At 41.9% G+C, this 11,455-nt stretch overlaps 1 protein-coding gene across 1 annotated transcript in view; it reads right to left on the reverse strand.

Moving 5' to 3' along the window:
- Positions 1-507: 507 nt before the first annotated feature.
- Positions 508-11,455, reverse strand: part of stmn4 (stathmin-like 4) — a 14,145-nt gene continuing 3,197 nt past the window's right edge. The window contains exons 2-6 of the mRNA XM_072443916.1: positions 7,240-7,297; positions 6,168-6,260; positions 5,535-5,740; positions 3,162-3,353; positions 508-1,816 (exon numbers count right to left, since the gene is read on the reverse strand). Coding sequence (XP_072300017.1) covers positions 1,757-1,816; positions 3,162-3,353; positions 5,535-5,740; positions 6,168-6,260; positions 7,240-7,252 — 564 coding nt within the window. The 5' untranslated portion in view covers positions 7,253-7,297 and the 3' untranslated portion in view covers positions 508-1,756. The remainder of the gene's footprint in view (positions 1,817-3,161; positions 3,354-5,534; positions 5,741-6,167; positions 6,261-7,239; positions 7,298-11,455) is intronic.

An 11,455-nucleotide genomic window follows, 5' to 3' on the forward strand; every position in this document is an offset into this window, starting at 1 on the left:
TGTATATTTTTTGTTAAATTATGTCAAATTACACGTTAAAGTGCTCAAATAAATGTCACTAAGCTTATTTTTTACATCTTTTGACAGCTAATAATAATTCATTATTTGCTATCTATTTAATTTCGCAGTGGTGGTTACATAATTATTTTAGAAAAGATTTTGGCACCTCATGATCTAGAAAGTCATCAAGTGAAATATCTGTTTATTAGTGATTAATTAGTATTACCACAATTCTCCTGCATTTTCTTCCCAAAATTCTAGATTTGTCCAATTGTTTTACATCGTCTTTCTGTGAAAACCAATATTCAAATGGGATTCAATTGTCCATTTCTATTCCTCTCAAATGAATCCCCATAAAGAATAAAGAAACACTTCTAAAAGACAAATCTCCGCCTGACATTTAACACAATAAGCTACTGTATCGTTGAGAGATGCTTTAGATTTGACGCTCTCTCACATTTCGCTCACGTCATAGAGTCGTACGTGCGCAAAAAAAACACAGCGAGATTCGTCTTAAAGTTGCTTTTACTGACCATGCCAAACAGTTACAGTCGACCGCCTTTAGACAAACATCAGACACAGACAGAGCGTTACAATAAACCCGCGAGCGCCAAGAGCGTCTCCGTCCAATCGCGACGGTCGAGTTCATCCGCGGGCGCCATTTTGAGCACTTTCCGCCAATCAGGAGATGCGATGCGAAACCCCGCGGCCGTCCTGAACGCCGGGGGGGGGGGGGAGGTCCCGTCCGTCTTCGGTGTGGGCGCGCGTGTGCTTGTGACTTGTGCTTAGTGACGAGTGCATACCGTGTGGACGAGCGTTTTTGTGCACGCTTCTCCCTTTCCACGGCGGCGGCAAAAGAAACCGAGGCTTGTCCTGTGTTTTCTTCACGTTTCCGCGGCCGTGAAAACGCGAAATACTGACAAAACTTAACAGTGAGTGAGTAAGTAAATAGTGCAAGGTAAGATGATGTGGTTTAAAGGTGCGCAATGCAACTTTTCTGTCTTTTCATTGTCAATTACAGGTTAAATCGCTGAGAAGTGCCTCGCAAAACAAGCATTATTACTGAGAGTGGGTTCGCCTCTCCACAGATCTGACCTCCAGAAAAGTTTGCACCTTTACAATTCACAAAAACTGTGTAAGGAACAGATAATAACATGCTGTAGATTTAACCTCTGAAACAAATGTCCCTGTGGAGCTAAAGACTAACGTTTTGTTAATGAAGAGAATAGAATTAGGCCCCAAACGCAGTTAGCAGAAGTCAGGTTTCCGTGGTGATACGAGCCAAATTGTGGGAAGAGATGAAGGAAACTACGTCTGGTTTTGAGTTTCAAGAATAATAAAAGCCAATTACTCATTACGTTACGTGGCTCTGGCTTTGTCCACTGTCCACTTTGTCGCAAACATTCAGAAGACGGAGCGTTTGGGGACAATAAACAGTTGTTTTGTTTAATGGATTAAAGTTGAGAAAGAAAACCATGAATTATCTGACTATTAGTTTTACATCTGATCATTGGTAAAAGTCTCAAATATCAACATTCATTTGGGCATTTTTTCCCTGTTTTGCTTTAGCACAATGGTCTTTTGTCCCGCGCCCTTCAGAAACAGACACACATTTTTGGCGTAATTTTGTACAGCTTATTCATCAACGTACATTAAATATCAAAAGTTTTTCTCATCGCTGTTTTCTTTTTTGAATTTTCTTTTTGGACGAATCCTCTTCATGTTCCTCTTTCTCTCTCTCGGTGTCGTCTGTTTTTTACCGACACGCCTCCTCCTTCAGCTCCTTGTTCTTCCGCACTTCCTCTGCGTGTTTGTCCTGCAGAGAACACACACACACACACACACACACACACACACACACCAAACACACACACACACACACACACACACCAAACACACACACGCACGCACACACACACACACACACACACCAAACACACACACACACACACACACACACCAAACACACACACGCACGCACACACACACACACACACACACCAAACACACACACGCACGCACACACACACATACACCAAACACACACACACACACGCACGCATACACACACACACACACACACACACCAAACACACACACACACACACACACACACACACACCAAACACACACACGCACGCACACACACACATACACCAAACACACACACACACACGCACGCATACACACACACACACACACATACACCAAACACACACACGCACGCACGCGCGCCCACGCACGCACACACGCACGCACGCACGCACACACATACACCAAACACATACACACACACATACACCAAACACACACACACGCACGCACACACACACACACACACACACACATACACCAAACACACACACACACAGACACCAAACACACACACACACACACGCACACACACGCACGCGCACGCACACACACACACGCACGCGCACACACGCACGCACGCACACACACACATACACCAAACACATACACACACACACATACACCAAACACACACACACACGCACCAAACACACACACACACACACACACACACACATACACCAAACACACTCACACACACACACACACACACACACACACACACACACACACACCAAACACACACACACACACACACTCACACACACACACACACACACACCAAACACACCAAACACACACACGCACACACACACACACACACGCGTTTGATCAATTATCATAAATTTGATCAATTTAATCAATTAGCATCTATAGTGCAGACACATGCTCCATGGCTAAGACAATTCAATTAAAAATAGAAATAATGAATTTAAATGCGTATACTTTAGTACTCCATGTTAAAGATGAATGTAGTAGCTTTAGTATTTTTTAGGAGGATTTGTTAATGAGGAATTATGAAATCTACAATAATACTTGCGAAGGTGGGCCTGTTGTTAATGATGAATTAAGAATTTAATTATGGAATATTTACATTTTTAGGAGAAATGGGTTAAGAAGGAGTAACATGTCGAATCAAAAACTTGCTCTACATTCAACAATTTGTCAGTTTTTTCTACAATTTATGGTCATCATTGTCTGTTCTCCTTAATCCCTTTCCTTTCGCTGCAGTCAGAGAGAACGTGTCCTCAGCGATCATAATGGAACAGAGCTTTGTGGCCTCGTACCTTCTCCTGCAGCCGCTCCAACATGGCGGCCAGCAGGGCCTCCCGGTTCTCCTTGTTGGCCTCCATCTTCTGCTCCAGCCTCTCCTTGGCGTTCTTGATGAAGTTGTTGTTCTCCTCGAAGGCCTTCTGGATCACGCCGCGCTCGTGCTCGCGCTTCCCCGCCAAGTGTTTCCTCAGCTCCGCCTCCTGGACCTGCAGACGGACACAGAACCATAGAGTAGATCCATGACACAAAGTCACATTGTCGCAGGCATGTTTCAGGACGACTCAGAGCGGGAAGTGTGAGTTTAGACGTGTCAAATATGCCAAACTTTGACGATGAAGTAGAGTTTTTTCAGTTGAAAGATCTACAGCCAATAAAACCGGTAAAAATATGTGATTAGGCTGTTTTTTTTGATAAATGCCAATGCTTTAAAAGTCTGTATTATTCATGTTTTGTAAATAAATACTGAGAGATGTTTGATTTTAATTTTGAAAAGAAAAAAAAAATCAAATCAAATAGAAAGAAAGATCAACATGAGGTAGAGAAATGGCGATTCTTTCATTTCCTTTTCGCCGTATTGCGCTTTCTCAATTAAAGAAGCACTATGTAACTTTTCTTGCATGTCTCCATTGCTTTGCCTGGAATGTTACAGGTCAGATCTGTGGAGAAGCGATCGCGCTCATGGTGAGAAGAATGCACGTCTTTCTTGTCATTCTGGAGCAACAAAAAACACCTGCAACTGAATAAATGCAAGATAATGCCGCACTGTTTACCATTCCAGGCAATGTTAAGACGTCTCCGTGGCGACCCTGCACCCGAAAAGCGACGCAGTGCACCTTTAAGCCCGTCTCAATCATTTCCTGTCTTTTGAACAAGCCAAGATTGCGTCACGGCAGTTCTTTGTTCTGGTGAAAACAACCTCTGTGTGCTCATCTCTCTTTCATCCTGCTCCCTCGTCTCCTCCGTCCTACCTCCTGCCTCCTCTCTCCTCTCCTCTCCTCTCTCCTCTTGCTCTGATCTCTCCGCAGATCCTCACAGTTTCTGGATAAATCACTGTAGCAACAAAGGCAGCCGCTGGACCTCGACAAAGCTCCGACGACCCACGAATAGCACCGTTTGTCTTTGCACCTGGCTCACGTTACAAAGTGCAAGAGAGTTTGGCTACACTTTTTAGTAATGACATGTTTATTAGCCTTAAAAAAGCAAATTCAGGCTCGATAACTACTTAATTAACACCCTGACATCTTATGAGATTAATTACTAAGCCTGAAACATTCTCATTAAACCCTTTTTCATGTTTTCTCAAGGACAATTAAGGTGTGGTTGATCTAAAGTGACACAAGCGTCTGTCAGTCACTGTGAGGGTGAAAGGGCCTTTCTGCTCCTCAACATGGAAACATTTACAGAAGGTCTGGAAATGAAAACAACTGATTTCAATGGTTTAAATCTATGGTGAAAGGTCTGATAATGGGAGCTATGTTTTAGGTGGAGATTCTCATGTTTTTGCCTTTTCTTAGCAAATCTTTCTTTTTGACAATCTGTAATTTCACAGTTGGGTTTAGGAACAGTCTGGGCTTTTGAGGTGTTCCTGCCCTGCAATGAAGCGACACACATTCAGTGAGAACATCCAGGGGTTTCAGGCACATGGATTTCATCAGTGCTTTGTTGTCTCAGCAACAGCAAAAAGTATTATATCTTGTGATTGTGGAAAGGGCCTCACTAAACGTTCAAATCAGGAAGAAATCATTTGCCTGAAACCGGTGAATAAGAAATTGAATGATAGATTATTCAATTAGACACTCTCTTTGCAGAAGTTTAATGTTTTATCTTTATATTCCTTTTATCTTTGGCTGTAATACAAGCCAAAGTAGTTCTTAGTCCAAAGTAGGCTTGCCAAAAGTATCAAAACTCAGATAATAATAGATACGATAGTACAAGACTGGATACTCATTTGTTCAAATATTGATCCAAAATAAAAATCACATTAACATGACAATGTGACCTTTTTTGAGCAGTTTTAGAATTATCTTGACTTTTGTGAGAACTTATGGGAACAATGAGGAATTGCAATTATTTAATGTTGAAAATTACTTATGGCATTGACATTGGTATCAAGCCTTTTCCTTAGTATCGAAATGTAGTTTGAAATATCCATATTGTAATATATAAAATGAGAAAAAAAAGGAAGTAGTATTTACTTAATCCCACTCCTTTTCGAGCTAAATTACATGATTTACTACGTCTCATTAATGCTGATAATGTTGATCATTGTAAATTTACATGATTTGTCTTCTTTTTGCTATATGCTCAAAATAAATAAATAAATAAAGTAATAAATTATAAAGTGTCATATAATATGTGACATGTGATGTGAGTTGACAGTTCCATACCCTCCTCCTCTCCTCAGCAGCCTCCAGTTTCTTCTGGATCTCCTCCAGTGAGGGGTCCCGGCGCTGGGGCATGGAGGTGTTGAGCTCAGGGGCCCCGTCGAAGGAGGGGGGCTTCAGGATGACCTCGAAGGCCTGTCCCGACGCACGTTTGTTCAGCTCGATCACCTCCACGTCTTTCATACTGCACCAGCCCAGGTCCACGGCATCTGAGCACAGCAGCAGGCACTTCAAACACACAAACTGTCTGCACATGAGCGGGTTATTGGATCAGATGTGTTATGTGATTACGGGGCCTTTTGTTTGTTTGTTAATTAAAAAAAAATGCAGTGGAACGTTTCATTCTACTCTAAAAAACATGTGTCCTCTCCTTACTACTGCATTATTGGACTTGCCTTTCCACAGACCTGACTTGTAAGTTGGCAGCCTGCTTGTCTCCAAGGAGATGTCACTGCTTTAGTGCTGCTGCTGCTGCATAGTCTTGTCTTTTAATTTACCATTAGCATTGACCATAAAAATTAAATGATTTATTTTTCAGGTAGTATTTATCTTCTTCTTCTTCTTCTTCTTCTTCTTCTTCTTTGAGTTGACATTTGAACTATAACACAGTGTGAATATGAAGCCGATAGGACTCACCTTCTGCCTTGTACGTGTTCTTCTCGATCTGCGGGTGGAAGCAGGAGCAGAACAGAGACACCAGGGGGAGCTCTTTCACCTTCTCTTTGTAGGCTGAGGACACACACACACGCACACACACACACACACACACAAACACGCACGCACGCACACGCACACACACACACGCACACACACACACGCACGCACACACACACACACACAGATTCAGAGTTTAGGGCTGAGGACACAGAGTTTTCAGGTCTTAATGATGATGGACTGAGAGTCGATTTAATAAAGAAATAAAGTCGTCATGATGTTTTCAGATTTGGGCTGGACAAACTAGAAACTAAGATGGTCAATACAAAAGATTATGGAAAAACAATGATGAGTTTTGACCCAAAATCGATGCATTTTTTCTCCTTCAATGTGGGTGAAAAGTTGGGGTGAACATGAGCACAAAAGCCGGTTTCCACTGACTGATTGTTGTTTTGTTTTATGCGATTTATGGATGTGACACAACAAGACGTGAGAAGTGTAGGACGGCACGCAGTCACATGATGACCACGCAATCAGATCCCACCACAGAGTTTCAGTCTCTACAGGCTCTGTGCGGTTAAGTCACAAAGTACTGGTGAGCTGAGACTGCTGTTGCATTTATAAAAGTCACCAGGGAGATGTTTGACACAGATTGATTGAAGACGCAGCGGCCGAGATTCCGGAATATCACACAAGTTTAATACAAATCGCAGTTTGTCTTTGGTCGTTTGACGGTTTTTCGACCTTCTAAATCCAGGCCATACGGCAGAATGCTCATCGTTACATGTATTATTCTCATTTCTATGTCATGTTTTCCATCTATTTCTATCTATTTCTATCTATTCCGTGTCCGAGATGAATTTCCAAATAAAGACACTGAACCCAAACCCAGCAAAATCAAGACAGAAACGGTGGTGAGAAGATTAAATAGTAGTTCACGTCTCGAAAATCAAAAACTGTGTTCTGCTTTGACACGACATTTGAAATAAACGGAATGGTCAGACATTTTATTGTGCGCACAGCGGCGGAAAAGAGAGAACCAGGATTATTTTACCTGCCAGCGTCATCTTGTCACCACGTCAGGAGTCGCTCCGGGAACTGTAACCTTCACTCTGTGGAAAACACAGGGACCTGGTTGAACAAGGAAAGAACCAGCACTTATAAAAGGTCACACACACTGCAGTTTGTGCTTGTACAGGCGGCGCAGAGGTGAACCTTTTTCTACCACTAATACTGTTCTGGTTGTGAAGGATGTACTGAAAATACCTATGCTGCATATTGTGGTATTTGATCATGACATTAAGGCTCCACGTAGAGAAACACAGCCAGCTCTTGTGGCGTGTGGGATTAATGAGTGATAAATCCACATAAAGCTGTTATAATCCCACATGTTTTCTACTATAATTCAATGCAGCACAGTGTGGAGCAAATACAGCAGGTCCTCTCCTCCTTCTGGAGAACTACTGCATGGATGAGGATCATTCAACTGCAACACGCTATTTAAACTCAGCTGGTGCAAGGAGTGGCTTCTCAAAGACAAATCCTGTGGTCAGGGAAAAGATGGCAGTATATTTGAAGATTTTTTGTGTGGTACACCGTGGTAGGGCCCCCTAAGAATTTCTGCCTAGGGCCCCCACACTCCCTAGAATTGCCCCTGGGCAGAAGTTTACTGACTGTCACAGCGAATGTGCTGTAATGTGCTAAATGTGCCCTATGAAAGATTAGAGCGTCTGCCCCTTTTCTTAGACAGGCAGTGTAATTTAAAGTGGCAAAACATGTTAAATCAGGTTTAATGTTGTTGTATTTTATTAAAAGTTTGTACATTTCCTCAGATCACCCCCTGTTCATGGAGCTGGTTGTCCTGGTTGTTCTCCAGACCGATTTATCACTGCAGGATCGTCCCGCAGGAAAGGCTGCCCGACACAGTATCACTTTAACTCTCTCAAATATTCAGTAGTTTAGTTTCAAAGTTGTCGGTTCAACGCTGTCCTGTGTACGTTTTTTGCTACAATCGGTAAAACGCTTCACCCTTACTGCACGCTCTAGTCGCAGTGCAATGTCTGCTTCTTTCACTATAGTTCATGTTGGGTCGTGTCCTGCAGCAGTTCACTTCTCTATTGTAGTCGACACCGGGACATTTGCCGAGCTGCAGTGAGGACAACGGTGTCAGGAGGAGGAGGAGTAAATCTGAGAAGAGCAGAGGAGGTATATAAATAACAGAAGGACTCTCGAAGAGGAAGAGCCACACTTGCTCCAAAAGCCAGAGGACTCGCCATGTACTGCGGCCAAATAGCGGATAGATTCAACCAGGGAGAGATTTATGTCAGAAACCTAATGCATATTCAGCAGGATTTCAGCAGCAGTAACAAGACGCCACCTGCTCTCACTCCACACGTCTGCCATGTGCGCTCATCTAGCCAGACATGAATGAATATTTAGGCAGTTAATTGTTAAAAAAAAACTGTGTAGAGAGTGGGTTCATTGGGTCCACGGATATTTCATAGACGGATCGAGCATAAAAACATGACAAAAATGTCCTGAATGTCACAACACAAGGGATGGAGGCAAAAATGGCACTCTGTTTGTTCACATCACTAATATTGTGGTACTCTCTTGTACTTTTTTGTACCAGGCGTCACCAAAGAAAACATGTGGCGCTCCAAGTACCACCATATCTAAACTAGGTCTAAAACAGGACTATTCTAGGTCCAAACTATGGCTGAAAAAAGGACTTCACAACTGCTTTTCTAGGTCTGAACAAGGACAAACATGGATTAAACTGAATTGCTGAGGAATCCGTGTACCACAGTTTGAGAACCACTGCTCTACAGGGCATTTTTAGTTGCTTTTTAATCAATGTACTTAATTATTAGTCATGTTCCCAATTGGTTCCATTTGGGATCAGTCAACCAGTCAACCAGGTCAAAAGTGTGGGCCTATATCACATTTTAAACACCAATTAAACTACAATCATTAAAATACTGAAGTACATTTAGAAGAGCCAAAGCAGAAATACCCGTATACTTCAAAAGAAATGATTTTGTTTTTGATATGTACAATTGAGTAGTCTTTTCTTATAACTGTCCCTAACAAAGAAATTATGTTTTTTCTGGCCAGCAGAGAATACACTAAATTTGGCGTTGAATCCCCATTTATCCCAACAAAAAAGTTGAGAAAAACACCTGAAACAAAACTTCTCTCAGCAGCAACTCTTTAATAAACACCTTTAATGAGGTTTGCCAGCGTGAGGATCGTGTTCACAGCTGCTCTTCTCCCTTTGGCCCTGAACGCCCCTGAACGCCCCTGAACGATCTGCCTGTTCTGGGATCAGTATCACAGCATTAGCAGGAGGTCTAACTGCATTAAGAGTTTCACTGCAGCTGAAACTCAGATTTCCTGCAGCTCCACCTGAAGTGGTTCTAACGTTGTCAACGCCAAAGAGGAGACGACCCAAATGAAACAGCCACCTCCCCTGTATTTACCACGGTTAATGACAGCGCTATTGCTCATGTCACTTGGAGCTTGTTTAACGCTCTAGATACGCGTCATGTCACGTCACAAGTGAATGTTGACCTCAAGTAAACTGTGTAGATGTTAGAATGCAACAGGCCAGATGGTGCTAGCATTGCAGTAGCATTTAGCCCGCAGCTAACGTTAGCGTTCTTGAAAAACTGAACACATTTGGGTTGTTTGACCACTTTATTCTTCGTCTTGTTTTGTGTCTCAATATGCTCCTGATATGGGCGTTTGCTCTTGTACTTGTTGAACTTGGAGGAGGCCTGTTAGAGGGCCTCGGATACCCACTTTATTAATAGACATTTATAGACGCAAAATTCTCTTTCGATCTCTAGGCCGATGCTAACCAGACTTATGTCAATGTTCCTTTACTTACAAATGAATGATGAAGCAAATCCACATTTTCAAGTAAATCAAACTTTTATTTCATGATATTTATGCCACTTATCTAGTTTCCTCACCAGTGACATGTAAAAGAGGATGTTCAGAGGTCACTAGACGCTTATATTGAGCACACAAGATCAGAAATATCAACTTAAAGTCATTTAGCCTTAAGCTCAGATGCCAGTTTCACATAATAAAACAACAAAAGATTTACACACTCAACAATGGCTTTTAATGAAGCTGTGACATGTCATGATGCGGTCGATGAGTTAGTACCAGTTTACACCATCTGGATTATTCATCATTTGAGTTTGAATATGGACTAAGGCTAACGGCTATAGGGCTCTGGACTAGCCGTGTTGCTAGCATGAGCGTCTACTTATTTGTCTGTACTTTTAATTACATTTGTTTAAAAAAATAGAAACAGGGTCATACACGAGCATGTTCAGGGACGTAAAATGCACCTGAGACTTGGTTTATCAGTGATGCATTTTTGAACAGTTTTACCATTTCGATTACAAAGCCGTTTTAGATCAATTTAGCAGTTTATAATGAACTAAATGTAAAATAATAATCGGCACATGTAATAGTTTATCACTAAATTAAAAAAACACATTGTATATCTCCTTTAAAAATGCTAACAATGGAAGCAGCCGTCAGAAGCGGGCGGAATGAGGTGACTATCTGACCACTATGATTCAAACCACTTACATTTTAAAATCTTACCCTGCTCTATGGAAAATCAACAAACCTCAAAACAAAATCATCAGCTCCTCCTAAAATACTGTTGAGTGTTGCAGTAAAAGCTTTGCAGCAAACTCTTCTTTGTCTTCTTTCCAAGATCTAAACTGGTAGAATCCTGCCTTCTTGTTGGCATGTTTTATATGGGAGTCGTCGCCTGCTTTGCGTCTATTGGAACAAGAGCGACAGAGTGACATTGACTAATGCTAACGAAGCGGCTCTAAATGTGACGCACTTCTCATTATTCACCTGACCACTACCATTCTGCTGCTCTCTGCTCCTCTGGGACCAACAAGGACACGCAAGAGCACCTGCAACGCAATACTAATGCACCCACAAGGAAATATAACCTGATTTAAGGCTACAGGTATACATAATTACTGGCATACTGCGATAATTGCAGGATATGATATGCAACATGAAAATAATTACAAGTCAAATCTGTGTCCAAACATTGCACAAGGACTTGAAATTTGACAAAATCAGGAAGATTTTGTGCAGAAAATCTGTGCTCAATTATACATCTACAATTCCTTCAAAGTTAAAGGTGCATTAAGTAACTTTACTTACCATAAGTAAGTCTGTCTCCATGGAGATGATATTGCTTTGCCTTTACAAAGCTGTGTCAT

The sequence above is a fragment of the Eucyclogobius newberryi genome, unplaced genomic scaffold (genome assembly GCF_026437365.1).
Source record: "Eucyclogobius newberryi isolate DKJ021-1_F unplaced genomic scaffold, fEucNew1.0.hap1 SCAF_1, whole genome shotgun sequence".
NCBI classification, from domain to species: Eukaryota; Metazoa; Chordata; class Actinopteri; order Gobiiformes; family Gobiidae; genus Eucyclogobius; species Eucyclogobius newberryi.